The sequence below is a fragment of the Peromyscus leucopus genome, chromosome 15 (genome assembly GCF_004664715.2).
Source record: "Peromyscus leucopus breed LL Stock chromosome 15, UCI_PerLeu_2.1, whole genome shotgun sequence".
Lineage (NCBI taxonomy): Eukaryota > Metazoa > Chordata > Mammalia > Rodentia > Cricetidae > Peromyscus > Peromyscus leucopus.
In genome coordinates, this window is record NC_051076.1 from 56,994,552 (window position 1) to 57,010,511 (window position 15,960).

At 47.7% G+C, this 15,960-nt stretch overlaps 1 protein-coding gene across 2 annotated transcripts in view; it reads left to right on the top strand.

Annotated features, from left to right (window-relative positions):
* Mfsd4a (major facilitator superfamily domain containing 4A) overlaps window positions 1–15,960 on the top strand; it is a 40,454-nt gene that overhangs the window by 20,773 nt on the left and 3,721 nt on the right. The window contains exons 8-10 of one of the 2 annotated variants that reach the window (XM_028876526.1): window positions 1,177–1,247; window positions 2,792–2,912; window positions 4,600–4,959. In XM_028876526.1, the coding sequence (XP_028732359.1) occupies window positions 1,177–1,247; window positions 2,792–2,912; window positions 4,600–4,655 (248 nt within the window). In that variant the 3' untranslated portion in view covers window positions 4,656–4,959. Of the gene's footprint in view, window positions 1–1,176; window positions 1,248–2,791; window positions 2,913–4,599; window positions 4,960–15,960 lie in introns of those variants that run through there. The other variant, XM_028876525.2, reaches the window with a different exon arrangement.

A 15,960-nucleotide genomic window follows, 5' to 3' on the forward strand; every position in this document is an offset into this window, starting at 1 on the left:
ACTCTGTAATCCTAACGCTTGGGAAGCAGAGGCAGGCAGATCTCTGTGAGTCCTAGGGCCAGCCAGGGCTACATAGGAAGACCTGATCTCAAAAAAAAGGAGGAGGAAGAAGATGAAAGAGGAGGAAGAGGGAGGAGGAAGAGCAGGCAGGAAGAGGTGGCGGCGGCGGCGGCGGCGGCAGCAGCAGCAGCAGCCTACGTCTGCTGGCCTGGTTGTACCTCAATGGCAGAGCACTTGCCTTGCAGTATCCAGTACCACAAAAACAACCCAGAGACAATCCGTAGGAACGCTCTGCATGGGAGAAGCTGTAAAGCTCTTGCTGGATTGGCATCCCTGGCAGCTCACAGGGCTCCCTACCTGCAAGTTCATAGCACGATTGCTGATGCGCTACCGATCAGCTCTGGCATGTGTCAGGGAACCAGAGAGGCGGTCCCCCTCCTGGAATAGAGTCTGGTGAGGAAGGAAGACCCTCAGCTAGTGGGTCAGAATGTGCCAGGAACAGGCAGGGGCCGTCAGGGCTAGGGGAGAAGCTGCTGTCCTAGGCAATAGGGAGTGTGGAAGATGTTCTCAAAGGAAATCTAAACTCAGGCACAACACATGAACTGGCGGAGGGAGAGAAATCTCCAGTGGGCCGGTAAAGGGCCGCATCCGAGACAAGCAGCAACACAGGTCATAACGTCAGTTTATCCTGGCTGAAGGGTGGTGCGGGAGCCAGCAGGGTGAGAGGTGGCCTTGAAAAACTACATAAAGCATTTTGACTCATCCTGAAGGTTGAGGGACCTGCCTTCAAGTGTCTGTCCTGGGCCAACACACTCTACAGAAGCCACACAACATCGCAAGGGGTGTTATAACTGACCTTAGACTCCAAGTCTGATGCTAAGTTTAAGCTCTGAAGGTCTCAGATCTCTCTGGAAAGGCAGGCAGTGGCCAGGCCGAGAAAGAGCCCTGAATGGCAGGTTACACAACTGTGAATGATTGAAGGTTTGAGAACAAGAAAGAGACACGTGAATAGCAGGAGAGAAACATTGATCAGGTAGTCACAGATCAAAGTCCTAGTAGGAACCCACAACGATCCCTTACACCTTCCAGAGGCATCCCAGAATGCTCTGGATTCTGATAGCTCACGTCTGCATCCTCAGCTTGCTCTCACCTGACCTTCTCTTCTCTTTTGGTTAGGCTGTGCGACTACCGTGCTGGTGACCGGGGCAGGAATTGGCGAGATGGTCCTGCAGATGCTGGTTGGTTTGGTAGGTGGGGTCCTCCCTGGAGGGTGGGCGGTTGGGGAGCACTCCCCCAAGCAGGTGAGAAGATTCAGCCGGCTACCTTTAAATGCAAGCTATCCACCTCCTGAATCCCACATAGCCTGCAGGAACCTGCCAGCTGGAGCTAACCGTTTCTGTCTCCAAGCCAGCCAGACTCAAAAGCCAGGGCCTCTGAGTGTGGGCTGTGGAGACCTTAATGACTGAATCCATGAATCCAAAGCAAACAGGGCCGTCTGGGCCTGGGGCCAGGGGGCCCCGTGAGAATGTCGTTGGCCCTCAGAGCCTGGATGGTGAGCTCTGCTTCTGGCAGTGTTCTTTATCCATCCTGCCCAGGTCCATGTCTCCCAGTCTGTGGCCATGCTAATTAGGACCCTCTGCTCTGACCACGCCCTTACCTTTCCTTCAACATGCCCATTGTTACGTTTGTTTCCCAAGAAATCAAAAATCAAAATCCACATTACTTTCCTTGACGACCATAACAGAGACGCCGGTCTTTTTTCAGCACAGGATCCTGAAACATAAATAACTGAGCAGCTTGCCCTAGGTCTGCTGGCTTTTAGTAACGGCCAGCAGTGCTGTGGAACCTAGGTGGTGCACCCTCCAGAATCCCCTCCAGCCACTGGAGACTCCTTTCTCCTCCCTCCATCCCGATGAAGGGGAAGAGTTACATTGTGGATGCCCTCTGCATTGAAATGCCACGTCTGGAGTCTGAGTTGGCATTTCTTCCTTCTTTTCTTTTTCTTTTTTTTTTTTTTTTTTTAAATTTTAGACAGTTTCTATATATAGTCCTGGAACTTGCTATGTAGACCAGGCTGGCCTTGAATTCACAGAGATCCACTTGCCTCTGCCTCCTGAATGCTTGGATTAAATACATGAGCTACCATACTAGACATGGTATGGTTTCTTTTTGTTTGGTTTTGTTTTGTTTTTTGAGACAGGGTTTCTCAGTGTAGCTTTGTGCCTTTCCTGGAACTCGCTTTGGAGACCAGGCTGGCCTCAAACTCACAGAGATCCGCCTGCCTCTGCCTCCCGCTGGGATTAAAGGCGTGCGCCACCAATGCCCGGCATGGTATGGTTTCTTAAGTTGGTGGTCTATGAAATTTCTATTTGCTACTTTGACATGCTCTAAATTTTCATAAGTTAAAAGTACAAACACACACACACACACACACACACACACACACACACACACACACACACACACAGACCTTCTGCAAAGTTTCAGTTAGACCTATGGGTATAGAAACATCTCATGTGTTTGGAATTTCAGTGAGCATATGGAGTTTTCCAGAAAGTTCTAGAACATGGAACTGAAAGAGTATTTGGGGTATAGACAGGTCCAACCCTAGCTTTAGGGCAGAACTTCTGTCTTCACCAAACCTCTAACCTTGGGAAGACCTCCCTACATTCCTATGTCTGGTAGGGTGGCCCCAACTTGACTGGGAAGCCTACAAGGGCCCAAGGCAGCCATTTTTCCGGTACACCGACACATGGGAATTCAATGGCCACTCTGTGTTCCTCTCTGGCAGATCTTCCAGGCCCAGGGCAGTTACAGTTTCCTGGTCTGTGGTGTGATCTTTGGCTGCCTGGCTTTTATCTTCTACACCGTGCTCCTGTTTTTCCACAGGATACACCCTGAACTCTCATCAGGTAAGGAGAAAATGTGTTTCTCCACAGAGAGGGGAAGCGGAGCGGGGGAGGGCAGTGTGATTTTAACAATCCGAAGAGCTGTTCTGTTCCCAGTGAAATGCGAGGAAGTGTTTATTTTTCTACCGTTTCCCCTGCCCTTCTCCCTGCTTTCCTGGACTGGCCACACTGGAGTGGGAAAGCAACAGAGGGTAGAACAGGCTGACTCACCGCGTCTCCCTTAGCAGAGGGGCACGGACTGTGAACCTGTCTTCCTGAAACTCCTTTTACAGTGGATCCTAGGGCCAAGAGTCGAGAGCATGAGAGGCCAGAGCTTGCCTCCCTGGCTGGAGCTTGGCCCGGTGGCCTAACTGGCCACTTCCTTGCAGTCTGGGGTTCTGACTCTTCTCCAAAGTGCTTCTTAGGAAAAAAAAAAAAAAAAAAAAGAAAGAAAAAGAAATCATTTTGGCCAAAAGGCAGGGAAGAGTTCCTTTGGAACAGAGACACTCCTAAGAATAGTCTCCCTCCTGGAGACCCCAGGCCAGGGTAGTACCAAGGCTATTTTTGTAACTCAGTATGTCCCTTGCCCAGTGACTATAGCCATGCATTGGGTTGTCTTAGCAGAAGGTGCCCGAGCAAAGCCAGTGTTCTCTCAGTGAAAACAAATAACACATGCACACACACACACACACACACACACACACACTGAAGAATTACTGCCCTCTCTTGCTAAGTAGCTATGATCACTCTATATATTAAGTACAGAGCTGGACATGGTGGCGCACGCCTTTAATCCCAGCACTGGGGAGGCAGAGGCAGGTGGATCTATGACTTTGAGGCCAGCCTGGTCTACAGAGTGAGTTCCAGGTCCGACCGGACTACATAGCGAGGCCCTGTCTCAATAAAACAAAACAACAACACAAATTTTAACTATAGATGGGAGGGAGGACACCCCATCCCCAGAACAGCCTCTGAGATGGCAGGCAGTGGCTACTGTCTAGCCCAGCCTTCTACATAGAACTTCACATAACATATGTAGTCAAGATGGTTCAACATCTTGGTAAGAGTGCCTGCCACCAGGGCTGGTGCTTTCGAGTTCACTCCTGGGAACCCACATGGTGGAAAGAGAGACCTGACTCCTATAAGCAGTCCTATGGCCTCCATACAGATATTGTGGCACACAGGCCCCCCCCCCAACACACACACACACACACACACACACACACACACACACACACACACACACACACAAATAAAGACTGGGCCAAAGAAGGAGAAGGGGGAGAGAAGGAGGAGGAGGAGAGGAGGAGGAGGAGGAGGAGGAGGAAGAAGAAGAGAAGAAGAAGAGAAGAAGAAGAAGAAGAAGAAGAAGAAGAAGAAGAAGAAGAAAGGGAGGAAAAGAGGCACACCATTATGCCGAATATCAAATGACTGACAGTTTCTGTGTTTTTCCCCCAATCCTAGACACTAGTCTCAGCCAACTGCCTCTATCAACACTTCACCAGAACTTGGTCTGACTTCCCACCGTACCGTGTGTGTGTGTGTGTGTGTGTGTGTGTGTGTGTGTGTGTGTGTGTGTGTACCCTAATGAGCCAGAGCCCCAGAACAGCAGAGACACAAAAAGCTTGTTCACTCTCTAGAGTGACCTGTTGCGGAGCAAGCCGCGGCCGCCCACATCTGCTACCTGTGCTCTCTATGTGTTCTTTCGTAGTTCTTACCCAAGACAAACCCCTAGGCGTGGAGACCTCTGAGAGCTACCAGAGGTGAAGACCTCAGCCTCCTGAGCGCCAGGGTGATCAAACTGCCACAGGAGGCCGAGGGTTGCGGAGGTTTCTCCTGCCACCTTGCTTACGTCGTCGTTTCCTTTCATACTTAGCCAGGAAGTTGAGTCCTGGTCCCTGAGTGTTCCCTGAACAAATCAAGCACCTGCCTAGCACTTTAGTATCGTCTTGTCTGGTTCAGACTTTGTAGTCCATGGTAACCAGATGGGAGGACCAAAAACAGCTCACATCTCTCCACTCATCACCCTGTGCATGGGCTAAACGCTGGGCTTGAGATCACTTTTAGTTGAGGTTTGAGGAAAAAAAAATGCTGAAATCATAAAGCTTAATCATTGCTAGATGTAGATATATTTAGATATATTTTAAAATTAATCAAAACCCTCTAGCATGTTGAAAAGGATTTATGTGTTCTTCCCTTACCCATGATCCTAAGTCCCTAACATTCCCCCTGCAGAAATCAGGCGTTCCCGTGTGTCCTCAGATAGCAAAGGAAATCCTGAGTCTTTTTTTGAGAGCCCCAGGTCAGTGGCACACGAGGCTAACCCAGACCAGCTTTAGAAAAGCTGACTGTTACATTTCCATTCTGAAAGTCGTGCAGCCATGATTTCAAGTTAAATTAACCTGTAACTAAACAAAGGCACAACTCAAAACACCACTTTTTTTTTTTTCCCTTTGGTTCTTCAAGACAGCGTTTCTCTGTGTAGCTTTGCGCCTTTCTTGGAACTCACTTGGTAGCCCAGGCTGGCCTCGAACTCACAAAGATCCACCTGGCTCTGCTTCCCGAGTGCTAGGATTAAAGGCGTGTGCCATCACCGCCCAGCTAAAACACCACTTTTTTACATGCGCAATGCTCCTGAGGTCACTGTGTCGGAGGCACAAAGGTGGAGGTGTTTCTAAGTAATGGAACGCTGCCGGGCTCCTCTCAGCTGCTCAGTGACAGCCCACGGGTAGTCCGAGGTCAGCCATGGTACAGAAATGGTCAAAGCTGCACATCATGGCTGCGCTCTCCCCGTCCCCCGGAACAGATGGTTTTGCCGGCATCTCACTGCTAATGAGCAATGTTAATTGGTTCAGAAAGCACAAGGAGACTGAAATGGACATCCTATTTTTCTTTACTGACATCCACAAGGTGCAGAAGCAGCGCTGAGAATTTAAAAAAAAAAAAAAGCTCATTGAAGTTTTGTGCCTTTTATAGAGGAAAATTTTATACTGTGTCAAGGTCTTTATTCCCCCTAGATCTAGGACCACTGAATAATTCAAGCCATGCAGTATACAGAGAGCAGTGTCAGTATGCAGAAATCGATGTCTGTCAGGAGTTCTCAGTTCTATGCAGAACACATAGGGTTAGTAATACAGAGAATTCGAGGATGCAGGCTCACCAGCCTGGACAAGGCTGAGTGCAAGATTTCTGGAATCACTGGCATGGCTGTTACAGTGACTTCCGGAAGGAATGAAATGTCCCATTACAGTCAAGGGTTTATCTGTGCATTCTCTGTGCATATACACGTGTTCTTGTGAAAGCTGAGTGGACCGTAGTCCCAAGGGCTGTCGTTCACACACTACACACCAACAGAGCAGTACCAGCCTCACCTTCTAGCTGTGAACCTGGACCCCAACCTGGCCCCGCCCCACCCCACCCCCTCCCACCTACCCACCCACCCACCAGTCCCACCCCCTGCCCCACGCCCAGGCATTTCTAGCCTCGCTTGTTTTTACCACTATGGTGGCATTTCTAAAAGCACCCTACCTCACAGGAATTCTGAGAGAATTAAGTGTATATAGAGTATTTGCTACATGCCCAACATGCTCAAGTTTTTAACCTTTATTACAAGCCTCATAAGCAGCTTAGACGCCATTCACGTTTGGTACAAACTGCAATGCAAACAAAGTCCACTTTGAAGCGCTGATGGCCTAAGCAAATCCTTTTAACTATATTTATGAATACTTTCAAAAGCACCCAATGCTAGGCAAATTGAAATGTGCAATCTAACTGTAGTAACTGACCTGGGCGAAGAGAAAAGCACAGCTGTATTTTTCTTGTAGTTTTTCAAGAAAACATCCTTTTTATACAGATTTAAAAAGAAGAATCACTGGTTATATCTACATGGGTGACGATTGATGTGTTAATAGAGAAAATAAATTAAAACAAATCAAATACTTTCCTAAAATAAAATATTTTAAGCTTAGTAAGTGTGTCATCCATCATGAAGGGCAGCTGACCCTTTATACATAAGCTCAAACGGTCTAAAGCTTCCCAGAGACAGGTCTCTCTTATAGGGTCACATGGTGCACAGACATGCACACACACACCTCATATCTGTGATACATACATGACAGGTACACATGTATGTATGTATGTATACATTTGGCGGTTGAGGGCAGTGCTAGGGAGTTCCATGCATTCTAGACAAGCACTTACCACAGAGCCACACATCTAGCTCTAAAACATTTGGTCATTTCAGACTGTTGTGAAGTCTCCCTGTTCCCAGATTCTTTCTGCAGACATGGGAATCTAACCCCCAGCACACCTAAAGGCAGGCACAGTAACATAAAGGGTTTTTTCTTTATTTCTTTCATACATTATATGTATCTTTTTTCTTTCACATATATTTTTCTTTCCATATATATGGATAATACACACACACACACACACACACACACACATATTTAAAATGTGTTTCTTGGGACGGTTCCCACTTATCTTGAGTCACGTGTTTTCAGCGCTGCTTCCTCCTGAAGAGCATCCTTCCGTCAGCCTTGCTTTTCAAGCACTGACAGAGGACAGTGGAGCAGCCGGCACACAAGACTGCCTTTTGTGCATGGCTAAAGACCGTGGTGATTTTACAGCACCCTGGGCATTTCCCATCCGTAAACTAGGAATTGGGGCTCTGCACCAGGTGCTTTTTCTTGTGTTTCCTCTTTCCTCTTCTGGAGAGGGATGAAGGGGATCCTTTGCGAGAGGCGTGTTCTCATAGGGAGATCGTCTCTGCTGGAATGGGTCTTTTTTTTTTTTCTTTTTAAAGCGGGTCTTTTGTAGACCAAGATAGACTAGATATTACTATGTAGTTCAAATTATCTTGAACTCCTGATTTTCTTATTTCTACATCCCAAGTGCTAGGATTACAGGCGTGCCTCCCCACAGCCAGGTTATGTGGGTCTGGGGAGCAAACTCAGAGTGCACACGGGAGGCAGGCATCCACCAGCAGAGCTCCAGGCCCGGTTCACAGAGGTTTACTCATTAAAAAAAAAAAAAAAAAAAAAAAAAAAAAACTAAGCGCTCACCACGTTCAAAGCAGACACTTAGGTGTAGTGTCAGCAGTGAATGAGAAGTCCCTGCCTCTCAAAGACTGCAAGGTCAAAACCATAGAAACAGCAAGTAAATGTATAACATGCTAGAGGATGGCGGAGTACTGTAAGGAAAAAGCAGGGAAGGGGTAGGCATGGGAATGCCTAGATATGCTCCGGCTATCTTACCGAGAGGACAGCATTTGTGCTACAGGAGAAAGCCAACTGGGTACCTGGGAATATCCTGCCAGGCAGAGGCTACAGCGAGGGAAAGGTTTGTGAACTGGAATGTGCTTCAAAGAACCTGAGAAGCAGCTGGCAGGCTGGTGTGGACCAACTGCAAAGACGACGGGCGGGCAGGAAACAGGGTGGGCGATGTGCTAGCTGGGGCCCAGATCACATGTACCAGGGTAGGAACTCAGGTGTTTCTGGGGGACATGAGGTTACTGACAGAGTGTGACATAGGACAGTTTCCACGTTTAAAATGGTCACTCTGGCTGTCTGAAAACTGTGTGGCTGAGTTGACAAGATCAGCTCAGGCACAATTGTAGGGTTAGAGACGTGAGTGACCTGGGCCACGTCGGTGGCAGTGGGAGTGGTGAGAGCGGATTCAGTTTGAAGGTCAAACTGGCGGGATTTGCTGGTGGACTGAGTGTGTATGAGAGAGAGGTGGCAGTCCCAGAGAAGTCCAAGGCGTCTGCCCTGTGCCGAGGTATGAGGCCATGTCGAGGCGGGCATGCGTAGGGAAGACTCCTCTTAGCTTGACTGTACACACCACACTTAACCAGGGAGACTCTGCCAACGTGGAGCTGCACACCACTCCCTAAAGTACCTGGTAACGCTGACTGGAGCTTCCTAGCAACCCTTAGCAACGCCCCTTTTATGGCCAAGGACACCCTGCAATGTATCTGGGAAGGAGACTGAAATGGACATGCTATTTTTCTTTACTGACATCCACAAGGTGCAGAAGCAGCGCTGAGAATTTAAAAAAAAAAAAAAAAAAAAAGCTCATTGAAGTTTTGTGCCTTTCATAGAGGAAAATTTTATACTGTGTCAAGGCCTTTCTTCCCCATAGAAATCGAGGACTACTGAATAATTCAAGCCATGCAGTATACAGAGAGCAGAGTCAGTATGCAGAAATCAGTGTGAGGCAATGGGTCCATCTGGCCTGGACTGGTTTAGAGTGCATGTACAAGGCAAACTATGCCCCAAATGAACTCTTAGGAAAAATCCCTACTTACCATCATGCCCGTGCATGATTGTATGAATGTAAGAGATTAAAATCGATGCATCATGGGAAAGGATATGTGCAGTGCACACATCCATACCATGCCTGTAGAGGTCAGAAGACAACCCCCAGGTGCTGGTCCCTGCCTTTCCATCTTGTCTGAGAAGGGAGGGCTCTTTGCTGCTGCATAAGCCAAGCTTTCTGGCCCAAAGCTTCTGGTGGATTCTCTGGCCTTAGCCTTCCATCTCCGGGTACAACAGTGGTTCTCAACAGGGGGTGGGGGGGTGTCACATCCCCTTTGGGGTGGCCTACGATCATTGGAAAATACGTATTTCCGATGCCTTAGGAACTGAGACACGGCATCTCTCTCCTGGCAGGTCTACCCTCCTGCAGACACGCCCACATGCAAGAATCTGGAAATGTATTAAAGGGTCACAGCAATAGGAAGGTTGAGAACCACTGGGGTAGAGGGAGCTAGGATTATAAACTGGGCTTTTCCTTGTATTCCGGGGATCTGAACTCAAGTTGTCAGGCTTGTGCAGGAAGCCCCTTTACACACTGAGCCACCTCCCTGGCTCCGTCTGCCCACTCTGCTCTCGCTCTGCTCCTCAACAAGATCTCACTGCTTTACTACTGCTTCTTGAATTCTCTGAAGGATGCCACGAACCTAGGAACAACACACAGTCCAGACAGAGACGGCCGGTAACAGTCTCAACACTGGAAGCCCAGGAATACTCAAGAGCTGTGTTAGGGCCAGAGAGACGCCTGAGCAGTTAAGAGCACTTGCTGTTCCCAGAGGACTCAGGGGCAGTTCCCAGCACCACAGGACAACTCATAGCCAGCTCTAACTCCAGTTCCAGGAGATGTGACACTTTCTACTAGTCTCTCAGGCACCAGGCACCTACGTGACACACTCACACATTTGCAGACAAAACACTCATATTCATAAAAAAAAAAGAAAATATACATATTTAAAGAATACCTGCCAAAAATAAGATTGGCTGGTCTGTGTGATGGTACACACCTTTAATGCCAACACTCAGGAGGCAGAGGCAGGCAGATCTCCTGTTGAGTTTGAAGCCAGCTTGGTTTACATAGCTCAGGCCAGCCAGGGCTACACAGTGAGGCCACGTCTTTTTAAAAAAGTTTTCTGCACATCAGTTTATGATGTTTATAACATACATAAAAGTTACATAACTTACAGTGTTTAAAGCCAAGGGACCAAATGAAATCGTCTAGGTAGTGGTTGTAGGGACTGGGAGAGTTTGAACCCCGTGAGGTCCTCCAAAACTAGAGGTTTGGGAAAGGAACTGATGCAGCAGGGTGAAAACGAGAGGCCAGAGGTAGGGACAAGTTCAGGGGCAGAGTGGTTTCCTGGGAGGTATGCGAAGAAGAGCATCTCAAGGAGAGGTCGTTAACAGGACCGAAGCACCGCTGGGCCGGACGGGAGAGGCGCTTTGGTTAACGACAGCAGTGTGTTCAAAACACATGAGATCAACACACTTAAACCCAGTAGCATCCCCAGCATCTGCCCGGAGCTGCTGCTGTTCAAATTTTCACTCCTGTGGTAGTCTTTCTCTATGACACGCCACAGTCCTTCTGAGAGACTCCCAGTGAAGTCACTTCATGATCCCTTTCGTGGCAGGCAGGTGTACCCTGGTCAGTGTATCACTGGGTAGTCATGATCAGTGTGTGATCCTGTGACTCTCAAGTATTGTCTCCATGCTGGTTTGAAAGAAAATGTCCCCAAAGGGGAATGGCACTATTAGGAGGTGTGGCCTTGTTGGAGTAGGTGTGGTCTTGTTGGAGGAAGTGTGTCACCGTGGGGGCGGGCTTTGAGGGCTCATATATGCTCAAGCCATGCCCAGTGAGACAGACCACTTCCTGTTTCCTGTAAGTCAAAATGTAGGACACTCAGCTCCTTCTCCAGCATGTCTTCCTGCAGGCCACCATGTCCCACCATGATAATAGACTAAACGCTGAAACCATAAGCCACCCCAATTAAATGTTTTTCTTTATAAGAGTTGCCATGGTCACGGTGTCTCGTCACAGCAATAGAAACCCTAACTAAGACAGTCTCTCACCTAACAGAGCCAGTCCCAAAGAGGCCCAGTGTGAGGACTTTTGTTACTAGATACCCCTGTAAACACAGGTGTCTCCAAAGTAGTGTCAACAGTTGGAAGGGCCAGATCAGAAATGGTGGCTTCCTCGGGCTTTTCCACTGGAGCACTTGGAACTTTGAGCGTTCTAAAAGTAAGACGGTGAGCTCAGGGGACCATCGACCACTCTAGATAGCACATTTGAGAAGGTAGGCAACTGTGTGGTCAAGCACTGCCTGAGGAGACATCTCCCCAGGCCTGTGGCCTGCCCGCCAGCCGTCTGTTATGTTGTTACCTTCATCTGGATGTGAACCCGCTCTCTCTGACATGATCTTGTCGCCTATTTATTAAGCCCGCTTTCCCCACGGTGTTTCAAGCCAATTCTATTTTGCCTCAATTTCACTGCTGAATGAACTGGTCTCCAATTCCCTCCTCACAGGCCATACAAGGGAAGGGGGCTAGGGAGGCCAGGCACTGGAGTGCGGCCTATCTGTAACCTCAGATGGCTGAGGCCGGAGGACCACAGTTCAGGGCTAGCAAGGTCTACATAGGAAGTTCCAGACCAGCCAAAGCTACATGAGACCCTGTCTCAAAACAAAAAAAAAGGGTGCGAGAGTGTAAATAAGCAAGGACTGCTCATTCCAAAGGCCGACATAAATGCATCTCATTAGAGTTCTACATTTTCCAAAACGTTGAAGTTGTAAAACACACACATTCCAAAGGCTGAAATAATGCATCTCGTTAGAGTTCTACATTTCCAAAACATTGAAGTTGTAAAACACACACACACACACACACACACACACACACTTCAGGGCCAGAAAGATGGCTCAGGGAATAGAGGAGGTGCCACCAAACCTTTGACCTGAGTCTGATCCCCAGGACACACAACAGAAGACAAAACCTGATTCCCGAAGCTGTCCTCCGACTGTGGCACACTTGTACCCCTGCACATACATACCCAGACACAAAGTAAATCAAGGAAATAAAATTTTTAAAGATTTCACATGACAAGCTGGGCATGGTGGCACACCCCTTTAATCCCACCACTCGGGAGGCAGAGGCAGGCGGATCTCTGTAGATCAAGGCCAGCCTGGGCTACAGAGTGAGTTCCAGGACAGCCAGGGCTGTGACACAGAGAAACCCTGTCTTGAAAAACAAAACAAAAACAAAAAATTTCACATGACAAAGTGTTTCCAGCCCATCTGTTCCCCCAGTTTCTTCCACGCCAGCAATCATTTTACAATCACCCTCTTCACTACCTCTTCTGACCTGGGCTTTACGTTTCCATGGACACACGTCAAGCAGCCGAAGACCAGGTTTCAACAACACCCGCTGAATTCATTCCTTACCCAGTTAGTGTGGGTGAAAATACCAGTGACTGGGGCGGGGGACAGGGAATAACCAAGTCAAGTCATTTGTTAAAAATATTTATTTTAAAAAAATACAATTGTCCATATCTAGTTGCACATATATCTATAAACAGATCTCCATAGCTCTGGACTTGTAGTAAACATGCCAGAGTGCTTTCTTAAAGCCAGCTTCCCACATACAAGCAAATCCCTCTGTCAGTTCTTACATAAAAGATTTTTTTAAAAAATGTATCATTTTCTTAAAATACACATGATCTCTATGGAAGTTAACAAAGCTTTTGCAGAAAGCTTAGAAGCAACAGAAGGCGTGACCCTGCCTGATTGGCTCCCCAGGGCGGCCCCTGCAATGCCTGGAGATGCACCCAGTGGACTGCTGCCTCGTCTCGGAACAGCAGTGCATTAGAAAGCCCTCAAAGTGCACATTCGTCTGCCTTTGCCCCATCTCCCTACACTCCTGACTCCACACCGGCTTCACCAGCCTTAAAACAACACCCCACTGCCTCTACAGTTAAGTGCTACTGTGTAGCTAGATGAGATGACACATTGTCCCATTCCGTCCAGCTGTAGCAACAACTAATGTTAATTTTAAGGACTGTTAGCAGTTACCTTTTCAATTGCTTTTTCAGAAAAGAACAAAAGGTGATTGTAACACTTTGCAGGTCTCCTTAACATAAACTAAACTAAATTAAGACATGTAATTAGTATCGCCCTGACAGCTCTTCTTCTGGGCAGGTGTCGCTTACACCCATCTACAGATCTACTTAGACAAAGCGGTGACACTGAGTAATAGGAGATACAGATTTCAATAAAATAAGCAAGGGGGGGTGGACGCACAGGCAACAGTTCCTCTGAGGAGCGGAGTACCCTGTCAAGTCCTTTCCACCCTCCATCCCAACTCACATACACAGGAACTCCTCCGCCCCATCCTGTGTACACACCGGGGTATATACACTGCACTCACTCCATGGCAGAACACATGCTTTTCACTAAACTGTAGACGAACTGAATGAAAAGTAAGAGTTTGTTATTTAATGTCATTTACCTTTTACATCATGTTCACACCTTACAGTGGCACCAACTGCCAGGTTCACTGGGACTCAACCACCTAGCACACACAATGTAAAGTAACCCATGGCTGGTTCCCATTCATCACAAGGGTCTCTTGCACCTTAGGTTGGTCCTGAACTTGCCACTTGACCTTGAAGTTCTTGGTCATCCTGCCTCTACATTCCTAGTGCTAGGATGACAGGCTTGCACCTCCACTCCCAGTTTGTGATGTGATGGGGATCAAACCGTGGGCTGGCATGCTGGTGGTCACTCTACCAACTGATCCGAAGCTCCAGCTAGGAGGGTCTTTTTAAAAAGTTCTAGTAGGACTCATGGGAAATTATAAGGTCATTCTCTAATGCAGATTTAAGCCAGATGTGGTACCTTTAGGCCCAGCTACTCAGGAGGTGGATACTTGAAGAGACTTTGCTAACATCAGTCTAAGCAAGACAAGACCCAGCTCATAAAAACAAAACCTACTTACTTAAAAAAAAAAAAAAAAAAAAAGTCAATTTAATCATTTGGTGAATAAAGGACATAATTCTCAGAAACTTGCTTTAACCCAAAATTTTATGTTTAGAAGCAAATTAATCAGTATCAAAATGAACTAAAGCTTCTTTAAAAAAAAAAAAAAAAAAAGGTGGTATGTTTTTGTTCAATATTTGTGCAGATGCCCACAGAGGCCAGAAGAGGGCGTCAGATCCTCTAGTGCTGGAGCTACAAGCAGTTTTGAGCCACCTGCCATGGGTGCTCTACAGGGATGTGCTACCAGTTCCAGACGGAGTTTTATATTTAAAGGAAACTGCTAGAAGCAGAGGGAAGAGCCTCAGGGCCACACCTATAAGCAGGCCTCTAGGAACTCAAAGCTCCTCTGTGAGTTTTCAGCCTGAGTAGCATTGTGGCGGATCCCAGTGACGCTGGCTCACCAGGGAAGACTGAAGCATGCATGCTGTCCTAACACACGTGCCAGCAATGGCAGCATCAGATGCTGGCCAACAGAGGCCACTGGCAAGGCTGTCCTCAAGCAAACAATGAAATGTCTCAGAAGGGACTGTGTCCCCGACATAACAGAAATAAACAAGGAAGGAGAGCAACACCTAAAATCCCTTGCTATTGTATACTTTTCAAATTTACAGTGCAATCTACCAATGCAAGTCATCTTTAAAATCATACATGTCGAAAAAGCACAATATTAAAAGCTTGTGAGTCACTTACATTCTAGCTGAAAGAGGCTGCCTTACCGAGCCTGGAAGGAAGGCTTGTCAGGAAATCCATTCCTTCCTTCTCCAGACGTTCCTAAGTTCCCAAAGCCTAGAAATAAGAAATAAACCGTATTTCCTTGACCCTCAATATCCTGAAGCTAAAATCAAGCAAAATAACCATGAACTGCTTCCAGTTATTAAAACCAAAATAGCTGGGCATGGTGGTGCATGCCTTTAATCCCAGCACTTAGGGGCAGAGGCAGGAGGAGCTCTGTGAATTCAAGGCCAGCCTGGTCCACACAGCGAGTTTCTCAGAGCTACACAGTGAGACACTGTCTCAAAAAAAAAAAACAAACAAAGACAACAAACAAGCAAACAGTGCTAATATAGATCCCGAGAAAGTGCCAAGTGATTTAACAGCAGTGCACAGAATGATTCCATCGGCAGGACCTGTGAGCCAGATGCCAGGTACCCCATCTCCCTCTCAACTTATCAACGAGATTCCAGGCTATATGAGCACAGCTCACAACTCCTGGAGGGATGAGAATCAGTGGGCCTTACTAAGACGGGAGCACAGCAAAGCTGAGACCATTCAGCCTGACCCCTTTGAGGTTCCTGCTAATGCTAATAAGATAGGGCTTAAGGGAACATGATGCCGACAAGCCAGGAGGCCTCCCTCCACTTACACCCTAGACACCTCCTGAGAAACCTCCCAGCCAAGCTAGGAGCAATCTTACATGAAAGCAAACAGAAATTCAAAGAGCGCTGGCAAAGATGTCCTTCCACTTGCTGCATGGACAGACGTCTGCAGGGTAAGACTGTTGGGAGTGGTCTAAGCCTGGGGCCCCTAACACACCGGCAATGGTCTGTAAGGCCTATGATTCCATGCATTTAAAACTGAACTGAGGCCGGGCGGTGGTGGCGCACGCCTTTAATCCCAGCACTCGGGAGGCAGAGCCAGGCGGATCTCTGTGAGTTCGAGGCAGCCTGGTCTACAGAGCGAGATCCAGGAGAGGCACCAAAACTACACAGAGAAACCCTGTCTCGAAAAAACAAA